Source organism: Pipra filicauda, unplaced genomic scaffold (genome assembly GCF_003945595.2).
Source record: "Pipra filicauda isolate LSUMZ 115617 unplaced genomic scaffold, ASM394559v2 scaffold50_size3627746_pilon, whole genome shotgun sequence".
In the NCBI taxonomy this organism is placed as follows: Eukaryota; Metazoa; Chordata; class Aves; order Passeriformes; family Pipridae; genus Pipra; species Pipra filicauda.
This window is the reverse complement of record NW_024104654.1, coordinates 3,190,225-3,204,874: the sequence shown is the minus strand read 5'-3', so window position 1 is coordinate 3,204,874 and position 14,650 is coordinate 3,190,225. Positions and strand designations below refer to the sequence as shown.

Below are 14,650 nucleotides of genomic sequence, written 5' to 3'. Positions count from 1 at the left end.
TGAAGACTTGGTTTAACTAAAAGATTTAGTGAATTCATGGCTTTAAAAATCCTGGAAGAAATAAATCAAGTCTCCCTGTTATGAATATGACTCAAAACATTTTATGTTTTGGCAGGTGTCCCAGTATTGAAATATTGCGTAGAATTGAAAAAGCTGGGTAGGCATCTTCAATAGTTATATATAGCAAAGTATTAGAAAATATTCAGTTGGTTATTTTTGTGGTTGTATAGAAATGCAATTTCTATACAATGCAAGATTATATTCCCACTATATTCTCAGTATGATTAGTCATAGAGCTGATTGAAAGACTGGAATTAATTAAAGCAGCTCTCATTCTGTAGTTTAGTTGGTGTTTTTTTTAGATTTCATTCAGTATTTCTTTATGAAAAATATATAGAGATAACAGCAGCCTTTCCTCCTGCCTTTTTCCCTCAAGTTTAGATATTTTCACTAGGGAGGGGAAGAGAAAGAAAGTATCAACTGCTAGCTTTTTCATTCTGATTTACTGTTAAAAAGGAAAAAATACAAATGCTTTTGTAAAAAATTATAGTATTGCTTGATTTTTTTTTTTTATTCCTTTAGAGAGATTTCTACAAAACTATATTTATAAATTTACTCTTAGACTTTATCTAAGGCAACACATCCCACTTATCTCTATCCATGGTATATCTTTTTTTGTAGATTTTAATTGTCCTATTACAATCTACAAACCAAATGTAAATGTGCTCAATTCCAGTTGTGTAGGATTATAGCCATACATCACAGAAAGAAGCCTTGATAAATTCTAGCTGAAGTGTGTTTGATTTGATTAAATATATAACAAATCTGACAAAGAAGAAAGCAGCATAGATTTGAATTTGCATGGATGGCATTTACTTCCTGATAGGCAGAAATCTCAGTTCTGGCTTTCCAGAAGCTGCTGTGCAAAGGAACATTTCATCGTCTGCACTCTGTAGAGAGCTAGAGGGTTTTGGTGAGATGTCTCACAGGCACACTTTGTTCCACAGGTCGCTGAATCAGCTGTCCTTTTTCTTTTGTTCTTGTTCTTATGATAGCAGTGACCAGGAATGAATCCAGAGGATTTATTAATAATCTGGTGGCTGAACTTGTATTTTGAATCTGTTAAGTGAGAATTCTTTACTCAATTCATGCTCCACAGAAGCACAAAATTTGAAAGTTGTTGAGAAACTGTGCAGGTGAAATAAATATATATTGTTTAGCAAATTACAAGCTAGACATCCAAATGCCATCCTACTCAGCTGACCGAATGTAGCTGGTTTTTAGCCTCAATTTTTCAGGTGCTCGGTGAAGTCTGAGAGTAGTCCTTGCACCAAAGAATCAGTTTTCCAATATTATATTGGTAATTTGCTTTAATTACTTGAGCTGTTGCAGCCAGAGGTTCGTGAAGAGTTTAATTTTCCTGCCTTCAAATATCATGTTATTGTTTCTGTACTCAGTTTAATTGAAAAAATCTAAGAGGCTTCCTCTGATTTGGCTCCTTCAGGTGAAATTTTTTCTCTGAAAAAAACTGTAATTTAAGTTCTTTAAGTTTAAAATATGTCTAGGCTGGTCTTTTATGTTTGGTAGTTCTGTGGCTAAGACTTCAATGTAGTTTTGACTTTTGTATGTATCAATAATGTTCGGAGTTGAATGACTGTATTAGGGGCCAGTTGTTTACTCTTGATTTACCAAAGGAAAGCTGTATTAATTTGCTTTTTATTGTTCCCCATTTTTTTTTCTGAGACTAATTAGCTATTTAAACAAGTAAAAACCTTTAAATTTTGAAGGCTTGTATTTCAGAAATTGTTCTTGGTTACTTGTGTTTTGATAGGCTCTTATAAATTTGCGGTCAGGAAAATACTCTGTGCTTGTGCTTCCAGTTTTTTGAAAGTATTGCAAATACTTGCTGAAGGTACTTTCTGTTACTAGCTCCAATTCTTTATTTAGATGCTTGAAATATCACTTGCTAATTCTTGATGCAAATATCAAACTTTAAAATTAACTCAACAGTGTTTGAAGGCTCTAATATGCTTGTGTTTGCTGAAATAATTTCCTGCCATCAGCTGAATGATGTACTTCTTTTCTGGCTTAACCTACAGCACCCACTTGTCTGCCACAGCTTCTGTTTAAAGGAAGTAACTCTTCTTAATATAACTTAACTTTCCTAATAAATATTTCTGACTGTAGTTATGCTGAAAGGCTTCAGCTCCCCTAGAACTCTGTTGTCATTGCCCTGGGTACTAAAACTAGAGCTGTCCCCATTGTTTGTCACGGTAATGAAACTGCTACTGGAACAACTTAATACTACTGTTAGAGGTATATGTAGCTTTGTCAGCTGCTAGGAATAGGCCTGCCCCACTGTTTTGTAAGAAATTAAAATGTTTGAGATGTATTTATATAATATTTAATCCAAAAATCAATACCAGTAGCGTTTAGTACTGCTTTAGAAAAAAGTATTCCAGCATATTTATTCATTAGCACACCTACAGATGCTGGTCTGGAACAACCTATTCAACTCAAATCTGATCCAATAAAAACAAACTAAGCTTTGTGTTTATTTTATGTTGTTTACAATGCATATATATTTACCTTTTCATTAAAAAAAACCAGTGATCTCTATTTAAAGCCAAACTTTTAAATAGGCAATTATGTGTAAGCAGTCATGCAAGCATTCCTGATGGTACAGTAATTGTGTCAAAATTGTCTTCTGAGTAGCATCATAGATGGGTCAAAAGGTGGATATATACTTTGCAAGAAATACGTAGCTGTCACCCTTAGGTAAAGTTATTGTTCTGTAAGAAGAGAAAAACTAAGTGGTTTTGGTGAACCAAAAGACTTACTTGTACTTTCCTCTCAAATCTGGTGTGATTTAGTAAAAAATCTTAATAAATTAATCAGGATGAAACTCACAAATTAAAAAAAAAATTGCAGCAAATAATTGAAAAAGACAGGTGTAAAGCCTTTAACAAATATATGTTCAGCCACAGCAATAAGCAAGACTTTATATATTTAAATTAAAGTATGAATGAATCTGCCTCCTTTCTGCTCCAAATCCTGTACTAGGAGAATTTGATGTGAAAAAGTGGTACTTAACATAATCTGGATAAAATAAGTGTGTGATTCTAAAAAGTTTGTGGAGGAAAAAGATTTTAGGGGAATTAATTAAAAACCAAGATGATGATCTTTACTTAACATGAATCAGACCAAAAATCTGCCTACTGCAGGGATGAGCAAGTGTTGTTGTAACTTTTAGATGTTGAACTTTAAAAAGACTTTTCTCCATCATTACTAATGTTGGCAGGATCAGCAGGACCCTCATGCAGACATGCCTGAATGAAGAAGAGATCCAAAACAAGGGCAATTAATCTATTTGATAGTTTTTTGTTAGTTATGTAATGTTAAATACATTATTTCAGAATTATTTCCTCAGTGCAGTTTGACAGTTGGAGTAAAAAACCTGTGTGCATCTGTGGTGTACTTTTTGTTGAGCTAGCTTTCTGACTATTATCCCTTACTTGGGAGGTGTCGATTCCACAATAAAGGCTTGCATTTATTGTTTGGTCAGTGTTTGACCAAACTCTTCTGTCAATACAATTGATTATGACTGCATTCTCAGGATAGCAATGTAATTATTTCCTGAGAAACTGTTTTTCTAGCAGCCAAAACCCTAATACCAACTTACTAATAGATAAAACATGTTTAAGCTTTTTATGAATTAGTATTCTACGATGTGGGATCTAGAGCTGATTAAAAAAACATCTAGGGCCTTCATAAATACTGAGAAAAGGAGTAGCACATAAGCACCTTCTCAGTTTGGATTGAACAAACTTGTTCATTTTTTTTATTGAAGCACCCATTTGGTTTTTATATTCATATTGATTAGTCAGAAGTAAGTGAGGACAACATTTTGGAGGTCTCAAAGCATTGAGTCCCGATATTAGGAGATCTTATTATCAGTAAGATAAAGATAAATAAATAAGATAAATACTGACATTGGTTGAGCCTGATATAATGCTGAAAGATTTAAATAACTAAGCTGGGTGATCTGTCATGAAGCTATCATGCTGTAATATATTGCTGGCCTGAATAGTAGAGAGAATTAGTGTAATTCATTTTTATATAAGATAGTGGGAAACAACGATGAGGAAACACTAGGAAGAATTACGGTCGTTAATCAGATCTAAGACGGGAGAGGAAGTTTAAACAAACAAAAATCCTTTCACGTAGACTATGGAATAGGAAAAGGTGTCCAGTTTTTCCATATTTCCCCAGGCCCTGGTGACTGTGACCGTAACAAAGAGCCAGAGTAGCCCTTAGCATATTTAACATATTCTCAGAAGTCTGATATGCAGGAGGTGAAAATTAGAAGTGCTTCAGGATTTATAGAAATAAAAGACATGATGTCAGAAGAAGTTAAACTTTCTCGCTTTTAAAATCAGTCACATTTCTGTATTGGGAAACAAGTAGGTTGGTGTCGCTGTAGCACGTGCATCCTACAGAAGAAGGACAAACCAGCAGTCTTGCTACTAATGAGGTTCATAGCATAAGGAGATATTCTCATTTTCAGTGCAGGGAAATTTTATGAAGACTTGGCTTCATCTGTAAATCTGGTCTTGTTTTCATGCAATCTAACTGCATTTTAACCAGCTTTTTTCCTTTCCTTTTTTTCTCTCTTTGCATGCTTTATTTCTTTTGTTTGAATATTAGGAGCAAAAACGTATAGATGGCACCACCCGTGAGGTGAAAAAGGTTAGAAAAGCCAGGAACAGACGCCAGGAGTGGAATATGATGGCATATGACAAAGAGCTTAGACCTGACAACAGGTTGTCTCAAAGTGTGTACCATGGAGCATCTTCCGAGGGATCACTGTCCCCAGATACTAGGTCTGTTTACAGCAAAGCTGTTTGTTATACCACAGTTGTATGTTCAGAAATACTGAGTGGAGTTAGGTGTTTTTACAGGATGGGAGTAGTTAGACAAAACATACGATGCATGTTTTTAAGTTCTTTTCGAAATTATCTTAAAGCATAAATAACGTAACAAATTCTGTAATGTTTTTTTTCTTCCTCAGCTTCACAGGAGCGTTTTGCCATCATAATGTTATGCGCTGCAGTGAAAGAAGTGTTTGCCGCATGCTTTATATTTGGTCTTGAGTAGCTGTAGTTAAAAAAGCATTTAAATCTGCCTCTAGTAGATAATGTCAGTACCTCTTTCTTAGTGTCTAGTCTGTTGTTTTGTGCACTGCTGATAGCTTAATAAATATTTTTCTGGGATCTATTCAGTTCAGCATACTTCTGCCTCCAACAGAATGCTTTAATGGGAGAAGAGTTCAGCTTTATTGATGTTACATTAGTCTAAAGAGCAAGCTACAAAACCAGATGCAGTGTTACTGCTTGAAATACGGAAATCTCTGCTTAGAGACACCCAGCAGAATTCATCTTCATTGACTGAGATTCCCCTTGAGCTCAGCGGGAGGTACCTTTTCTAGGTGTGCATGGAAATCTGACTTTTTTCACTAAGCTGGTCTCACCAGAGTATTTTCCCACTTATTTTATTTCCTCTGTCTGTTGTGATTAAGTGCTAGCAGTAAAGTTAGAAAGAAATAGAGTCCACTGGAAAAAGCCTGTAACAATTTAATGTTTAAATTGTTGAATGTCTAGGCTGAGGAAGCAGCAGCACAAAAGTGTGGGCTGATACCTTTAGTCTACTGTCCAGTGGAGACTAATTAAAACAAAATCTGCTTAGGACTTGGCAGATATAATGTTGTGGTCTTTGTGAAGAGTAATCAACTTGTAATTGAAATATGAAATTTAAAACAACATTGGTATTGCTGTTTTAATAATGGATTCAGAATCCCTCTCTGTCTAAAAGCTTTTGTCTTTTTTTTTTTTTTTTTACAGTTTCTAATGCAAAACCCTTGTCTCCTGTTAGTCTTAATGAAACATTGCAGACTGACAATACTTTCCATAGGTTGATCTAGTAAAAGATGTGAATTTTTTTCATCAGGAGTTCTGTTTCACACATTTTGTATGTTTTTTTTAGCCTTAACACCTTGCTTCCAGGATTCCCGAGTTTAAATCAGGATTGTATTGAAGTGATTTGTTTTTTATTTTCCATCAGTATCAATATGTATTTGACTGTTTGCAAATATCTATAGTACTTGCCATGTGTAGGACATTTTTAAGCAGAAATTGTAGGATGCATCTCTATGTTGCATTTAGATGTTGTTGTATGACAGGTATCTTGTACTTATATAAGCATTTCAGATTTTTTCAATTTATGGAGTTCTTTACATTTCAGTGAATCTAGTATCAGACATGGAATCCTGAAATCTGTTTTATATGCATGAAGGGTTCATTTGGGGAATGGTAGTGAGGTGGAGAGAAGGTTTTCTATTTTTTCATCTCGGAGTAGTCTTAAGCTATAAAAACCCCCATACATGTAGAAATAAGTACTGATGCCAGAGACATTCTTATGCTGACAGCAACTGCATGAGCAGTGTTGTGTAAGTAAGGTCTCGAAGAAGTGTATTTGGTTATATTGTCGTTCTGTTTCTAATGCCAAACTGAAAAAAATCTCTCGTGTCTTCTCATTTGCTAACTGTAAGACTTACACATTGAATATTGACATTCAAATGTTTCTACTGTGGCCATTTACCATGTATTTGTTATACTTATTGTACTTTAGAGAGAGAAACACAAGCTGAATCCAAACAGAAACCAGCAAATTAATGTGAGAAAAGTAAGAACAAGAAAAGAAGAGTGGGAGAGAAGGAAAATGGGCATTGAGTTCATGAGTGACGCAAAGAAAATGGAACAGGCAGGAAGCATGAAAGAGGACAAAATGCCCAAAGGGTTTGTTATTTCATTTTACTCAAAGCCCTGGCTTTTTGTTGCTTACCTTGCTTCCAGTCTTATAGATAAGTGCATCAGTTTACTGTGCTCACTAAAAGCCAGGCTGCACCATTGTTCATTACTAAAACAACTATTTACAGTAATGGGACGAAGAGATCCTTTTGCTCCCTCTCTTGGGCTTATTTGACAGAGCATCCTAGACTTTGTATCTTTATGAACTCTCTGCTCAACTAATATTTACATTTCCCAGTTTCTCTAAGCCTTTCCAACAAAATTAATTGTGCAAACAAAAGAAAAAGCATCTTCTAACTTTTGAAATTTGGGGTTCTCTGCACTGGTAAAATATATTTTTCTGCATAATTGCAAATGCTTGTAGTCTTGCTTTCCTTTTTCTGCTGCCATTGTTAACTTGAGGCAGGTCTGGTAAGTATAATCACTTCAAACAACAGACTGTCAAAATCATTGACAAAAACAATACGCTTCCTTCTGGCTACTAAAGTTCTTGTGCTTTCTATGGACTTAAAATGGAGTGGTGTTTGATAATCAGAGTCCTGTTCCAGCAAGAAAAATAATGCTGATTGCATTCCTTTTAGTTTTTTTTCTCAGTTATTTAGATAATGCCCTGTTACTCTCACATAATCTGTTTTTCTGCATCCATTTACTTTAATTTTAGGTCCCATGCATCTGATGTTACAGATTATTCTTATCCTGCTACTCCGAATCATTCCCTCCATCAGCAGATAGCAATGCCTTCATATGGAGCAGGAGATGGTCCACAGTACATGGCAGCATCCCAAAGCCATGAGCATGAATACAGACCACCTTCCACCACTGTACGACATGCTACTTTAAACAGACCTCAGCAACCACCTCCACCTCCACCCCAGCCTTCAGATGGCCAGCATAGCTCAGTGCCTGTGGTACCAGCAGAATATGGGTAAATCTCCTGATTTATTCTAGTGGATTCTTGACAAAACTAGAGGGATGCATGTTTTGCATAACCGTCATAATGTGTAACGTATCACACAAAAAGATCCCAAATACATTAGTTACTTCCTTGGGCAGGACAGAAAAAATTGGTATAATTTCTATGTGTGAACTGAATTTAAATGAAATAGTGAAAGTAAAAATAATGAACTGCGTATTGAATGTGGTGAAATCAATATGCTTGTAAAATATTAAGGGTTCCTAATACAGTATTAAAAAGGGGATCATTTTTCTTGAAAGTGGAAAATAGTTACAACATAATTTGATTAATACTTTAAACTTCAGGAAATGCATAGAAAAAGTATTGCTCATTGTGATTAATGTGGAGTCTTGCATCCCTGAAATGACTTTTTAAAGGAGCTTGGGCTAGAACAGGAAGGGCTCTCCTCAGATATAGTCAAATTCCCTACTGCTGCAGGACAAATGCCACTCCATAATTCAAGACAGGAATTTATCAACCTCCTGTGTAGGTATTTTGCCTGAATGCATTCTGAAGGAAGGCTTGCTCCAGAGTACTGGCTCTCCAATAGCAAGAAAACATCTGTTTTCTAACCAGTCTGTGTCTCTTCTTTAGTGTAATTACCTTAAACTTTCAAGCTGTAACCCCAAGGAAGTTGTAGTCATTCTTGCCTTTGTCGTTCTAAACTGGGCAAGCCAAGGATGGTCAGCCTTGCTTGATGCATCCTGGGATAGCATTTGCCTGATTCATGACAGTATCGTGTTGCAGATGACTCAGTTATGAGTGACTGCTTCAACCTGCCCTTTCTCTGTTATTTCCAGTGTGTAACACATTATTGTGCTTAGTCCCCAGGTCCATGACCATTGTCAGAGTATTGCAATTGTCATGAACATTGACATGTCACTGAATGTCATCAGTCACTTTCCTTCCACTCCTGTCTCCTATATCTAATTCTTTGCCTACTTCATAGCTCTTATAACCTCATTTTTTTTTCCTGCTTAAGATTACTTTTCATGACATGTTAACAAGAAAAGTAGCTCTTCCCTGTACCTCCTGTTTAAAGTATCAATCAGTTGTATCAATTTAATTAAATGGTATTTAAATTGATAAACCTGACTGAAGAAGCACATGAGACACATGATATACCTTTGGGTAAATCTTTCCATTCATACTTTCCATAGCTCTCTATGTCTGAGTTCTCTATTATCTCTTAATATTTGTATAACATTTGGTCTTCTATTGGATTGATACATGTAGTTTGCAGTTTTCTTGGTCCCTTCATCATAGACCTTGTACTTAATAGTCCCACAAAGTAACTGTTTAGTAACAAACACTTTATACTGAACTAGGCAGGAGAATAAAGATAAAAAGCTCACTTTGTAGAATGCTGAAAGGATGCTGTCTTTAAAGACATCTGTCTTAAATCTTAATATATTACCAGTACTTGACAGTTCATATGTTTATAATCACCTGCATATTTAATTCACTGGTTTAAATTCTTTTTGATTTTTGTTTTAGCTGAGGTTGGATGAGAGCAGGTTAAGAGGTGATGATTCTCCAAGTCCTAACTTTCAATGCATTAAATGTTTTTGTTCTGTTTTATATAGGATGCTTCCAGCTCAGATGGTGGATTATTACAACCCTACAGGTCCTCCCCCTCCTCCTCCTCCCCCTATGATTCCTTCAGCACAAACTGCATTTGTTAGTCCCCTTCAGCTTCCTGTGCCACCTTCCCACTCTGGACTGGTGACTGGCTCTACATATGCAGCTGCTCATCCTCCTCCTTCTAGTGGGCTTGTTGTCACTGCTCCTCCTCCTCCCGGCCCACCTCCTCCCCCTCCAGGCCCTCCTGCTGCAGGTGCATCCCTCTCTTCCTCCCCAATGCACGTTCCTCCGGCGTCGGAGGCAAAGCGCCATGAACCTGCCCAGGCACCGATAAGCGATGCACGGAGCGATCTCCTTGCTGCCATTAGAATGGGTAAGTGGACGCTCAGCTCTAGGTATTACTTTTTTTCAACGAAAGCGCTGTGTTTTCCACGGATAGGAGTTCATGGCTTCTTCTGCCAGCTGAGCACAGTGTCATTAGCCACAGGTACCACACACGTGTTCTGACATTTGTCAGCCATGACTTTGAATCTTTTTCTAATGCCTGAAGATGTACAGCTTTGTCAAGCATGCTCCGCATGTTTGTGTGGATGTAATAAAAACAGCACTTGTGTTCCTTATGTAAAGTACCAGTAGATGTACCTGACTTTTGCTTCTGTTTAGAAGAACTGAGTTACCCAACACCAGGCTTCAGCCCACTGATTTTTAACCAGTGATTCTTCCTCACTTTGCTTAACAATATGGAGCTGTAGGTCTAATGGTATTTCCACATACAATGATGAAAACTTTCATCTTCAGATCAAAAGGATCTGTATAGTCTTGAATATTTATCCTTAACATATTTATGGCAGTTTTAGAAGTCCAGAAGCATTCAGTCTCTGAGAATGGATTCCGATCTCTCTCTTTTTTCTCTCGGAATTCCTGCTCAGGGAGTCTCTCCTTAATCAACAGTTTCTGTTTTTTCCCCTCCTTCTTCCAGAGTGTATTGTTATAATACAACAAACTCACCAATAACAATATGAAACCTAAAATCTCTTGCATTGGAAACTTTGTCTTAGAGTAATTGTCTCTACAGGAATTCAGCTGAAGAAGGTGCAGGAGCAACGTGAGCAAGAAGCCAAGCGCGAGCCTGTCGGCAATGATGTGGCAACCATCCTTTCGAGGCGCATTGCGGTGGAATACAGCGATTCCGATGACGATTCAGAGTTTGATGAGAACGACTGGTCAGACTGAATATGGTCCAAGCCCAGTGGCAACTACATTAAATACTTGGCTTCAGTGGTTGCAAGATGTAAAGCAGGATGTTGACATGTATTAAGGCTAGTGATGGAAGTGCTAAAATTGAATTGGTATTATTCAGAATGCTGTAGCTTAGCAACTCTGGTAATAATGATGTGATTATGCTTATGCAGATCAGAAACTTGTCTTACTTTCAGTATTTACTGCATAATACTTAAGTGCCACTAAATGTAGCAACTCATGTGCTGCGTGCAAAATATGCTGCAGTTGTTGCACTGTTACAGAACCAGCATTTTATTTTACTTTCCTGATCTTGAAGGGATAAAATATATTTTTTTGACTTTACATCTTATTCTTTTAATTATGTAAGAAACTTAGGTACTTGTGAATTGGTCTGGTTGTTAGTCTTTGAGGGCAGTTAACTATATGACTGAGTGAAGTGTTAGGTTCCATAAATGTGACTTTTAGCTTTTTTATTAGGTACTAATTATGCCCACCTTAGTCTATTTTTAACCACTTCTGGGCTTAAGTTTTTATGCATAAAGAATTGATTTTATATTATCTTCCTTTTTATCTTAAACATGTAGCAGATGATGAAATGTATACTTTGAAAAAGGAATCCACATGGTCCAAGAAGAACATTTGGCGAGCAGACTGGATATGTCTGTAACAGTACCAGCTTTAGGTTGCTGGCTGCTTGTTGAGAAGAGTGTTGGGGAGGGGTATCTCTGCTTGGTAGCAGATGCATGTCCGTGTTACAAATAAAAGTTAAAATACCTGTAGAGCTTTTTCAGTTTTATGGTAGAGATGACGTGGATGCAGGATAGACCTGATTGAAACAACATGGTTATTGGAGTGTAGAAATGCTACTGTTCTTACGAAGATTGGAACAGTCTGGATCTAGCAATCAGATACATTTCACAAGTATTAAACTTGGTCTTTATGCCTGTAGGTATAAATATGTGTAAATAAGTTCTGTTGTTGTTGATTTGTACATGTGTAGTCATGTAGCACATTTACTGAGAACTCTTACGTTGAATGTATTTCTTAGTACATCCCATGGATAAAACATTGGCAGTTAAAGCAGTTTTAATGGCTTTTGGGGTACTATGCCACATACATACACTTTTTTTACTCCTTCCCTAGGGATAGTTGCTGCCATAAAGTCTGCTTTGGCTGTCTTTGTTTTCTTTAAAAATAATTCCTTTTTTTTTTTCCCCCCCGCAGTACAGTATTAAAATTTTTTTTGTTTGTTTTGTTTTTGCTCTCTTCTGGACTGAGAATCAGGCTGCTGCTTTGCCTAATGAGGCTTTAAAAAATTATTCATAGCAGGGGAATAGCTCTTTCCTTACCAGATTACAGTTTTAATCTTTGTAACGGAAGTCTGTGTAATTCCAGGTTTAAAATTTGGTAAAGCTCCTTTGTTCTTTGAGGCCCTATCTGTTCTTAAAAAAAAGTATGTAAAATAAAGAGAAATGGAAGGTGATTATCTAACCTGTGTTTACACCATTAACAGTTTTAGTCCTGAGAATGTAACAGTCTAACACGATGTTTGCATGCAAACTGTTGGCTACTGCATTGCTGTTTAATCTATGTATGACTTTACAATCCGTGGCAGCTGCCTTTATGGTAGGGGGTTAAGATGCTGCCTCAGTTTGGTGTTTATCAAAAAGTACGACCAATCTCTCCATAGTGGTGAGCAACCACAGCTCTTGGTAATCAGGGGCAGCTGAGGGTATTCATCTCCATCCCAGTTTGAGCTGGTTTTGTCTTTGCCTTAAAATGCCGAGCTAAATTCTGCTTTATTTTGTGTCCTGGAGTCTGAGGCCTGTGTGTCCACCAGAGAGGGCAAAATTTAGGTAGTAGCCTGATGGTGGTTTTCATCACTGTATGAGAGATGGCTTGTCCTTACCATAGTGGTGTGCTTGCAAAATAATTCTTTGGATGGGTAGTGCAACTGGGACCTCAGTGTTACATCACTATGTAGGTTGTGACAGTACTCTCTATTCTTTTGATACATGCTGAAATGAAACGTCTCAGCAGAAAATTCTTACCAATCTCCTGAAATTTGATACAACAGAAGATATATTTTATGAGCACAAAAGTTGAGTGTGTCTGAAATTTTGTAATTTGTGCTTATTTTAAATAATAAGCATTTAACAAGCAATCAGTTGTGACCAGTTAAGATAGTGTAGATTTTTCAGTCATAGTAGCCAACCTGTTTTTCTGAACCTGCAATGTTGTCATTTTCCTTTTGGTATTTTATGAACAAAATGTGAATTGAATTTAGTGATGTAAACATGATTCTAGGCTGTTTTTATCAGTTTTATCATACTTTGGGTTGTGGATAAGTAACAAATGTTAATAAAATCTCACTTTTGAGCCTGTCTTTCCTTAGATTAGTAAGATTTTGCTGTTAACTTATTGATAAGTAACAGAAATGAAAATGTAAGGCTTCCAAATGCTGTCTGTGATCCCAGGGAACCATGATGTTCCTGGGATGAAGGCTGGAGTCCACAAAACCAGGTTCCCTTGATGTTCTGCTGCTTCTTCAAACATGTGTACGTTTTGCTTTTGCAGCCTTGATTCAAGCTCCAAGTTCAAGTTCTTGGTTGGTCTAAATAGGCATTAATTTCCTTACAGGTAGCTTTAGGGGTTTTTTTCAGTGAAATGCATTGAACATCAGCTTTGCTTCCTGAAAGAACAAGGCAGAAAATATAAGTTTTATTAGCAAGTCTCTTTCCCCACTTTCCCAGTAAGAAGGGTCTTTGTAGGTCAATGATGCCAAGCACAATACTGTAAAATGCAAACCCATGTCTGCCTACTAGAAAAAATATTTTTAATTTAATCTTTTAATTGTAATCAGATTAAAGCCAGAAGAGGCTTTTCATCCTCCTGGAAAGAACTTACATAAACCAATTGTGTAATACAGTAGCCTAATTGTAAATGAAGCAGATTTGTTTATGCATCTTAGACTCAGTTGTTTCCTGGGAAAATAAATTAATTTTTAGTCCATTCAACCAAAACCTCCAGACCCTCTGGCACTCGGTTCCTCTCTCCAATTTTCCATTTTATGATTTGAACTTAATTCAAGTAACTTAGAGCGAAGACACTGATTCTATGTAGAAACTGAATATACAAGCTTGCTGTTTTTTTGTTTCAAAGGTCCTCTTGGTGTAAAGCATTTCTGACTGCTCATTGATCGGTTGGAGTTAGGACTGATGGTCACTCAGTGTGCTGCTTCTACAGCTCTTGTGGTTGTGTTTGAACATTAAACAATTTACATGGGACTAAACTGAACTGGATTTTTAGGTATTTGAGATTTCTTTTTACCGAGATTAATTGAATAGAGAAGGAAAAAAAATCTTTATTGTAAGAGGGATGCGTGTTGTTGAGAACAAGCTCCAAACTGAGCTCACTTGTGATATGCAGATGGAGTTGAGAGGAAGGGAAATGATTCCTTGGAAAATTGGTTCTTGATGTATTTTTCAGGTATGTTCTCTCTCATGCTGGGCACTGTTTTAATAATGAAGAGATGTTCTCTTCCCCTTGAAAAAAGATACCTAAGGATACAGCAAATATGTAATTTCTAAAATGGTTTAAAATCTCACTATAAACTAAACTGAGTATAAACCTGATAATAATGAAGACTTCATTAGAATCTTATGTCTGGAAGCTGAAGTTGCACAAATTAAATTCTGAGCCGAGGTATTAGTTCCTAGCACAGGAGTAAAATAAATATTAGACCAACTTATCCAGAGATGCTTTTGACAGTGAATTTTTTTTTTTTGTGACATGACATGTTTTTTTTCTTCTGAAAAACCAAATAAACAGAAATTCAGCCTGATGTATTCTGCTTTGGGAAAAGGTTTTTGCCCTGTGGGAGCCTGAATTTTTAATTCTGAGTCTGAGGCATTCCTGACAGGAATGAGTACATATATACATGGACACACACACACAGAAGTCCAAGGATTTTCAGCATGTTGAGGCAGATCTGCATTCAGGT

At 36.6% G+C, this 14,650-nt stretch overlaps 1 protein-coding gene across 4 annotated transcripts in view; it reads left to right on the top strand.

Moving 5' to 3' along the window:
• The window catches only part of WASF3 (WASP family member 3), a 70,693-nt gene extending 57,023 nt beyond the window's left edge, over positions 1 to 13,670 (top strand). For 3 of the 4 annotated variants that reach the window (XM_027727186.2, XM_039386859.1, XM_027727189.2), the window contains 4 exons: positions 4,708 to 4,883; positions 7,528 to 7,791; positions 9,408 to 9,778; positions 10,481 to 13,670. In XM_027727186.2, the coding sequence (XP_027582987.1) occupies positions 4,708 to 4,883; positions 7,528 to 7,791; positions 9,408 to 9,778; positions 10,481 to 10,638 (969 nt within the window). In that variant the 3' untranslated portion in view covers positions 10,639 to 13,670. Of the gene's footprint in view, positions 1 to 4,707; positions 4,884 to 6,687; positions 6,855 to 7,527; positions 7,792 to 9,407; positions 9,779 to 10,480 lie in introns of all 4 variants that reach the window. The other variant, XM_027727190.2, reaches the window with a different exon arrangement.
• The last annotated feature ends 980 nt before the right edge of the window (positions 13,671 to 14,650 follow it).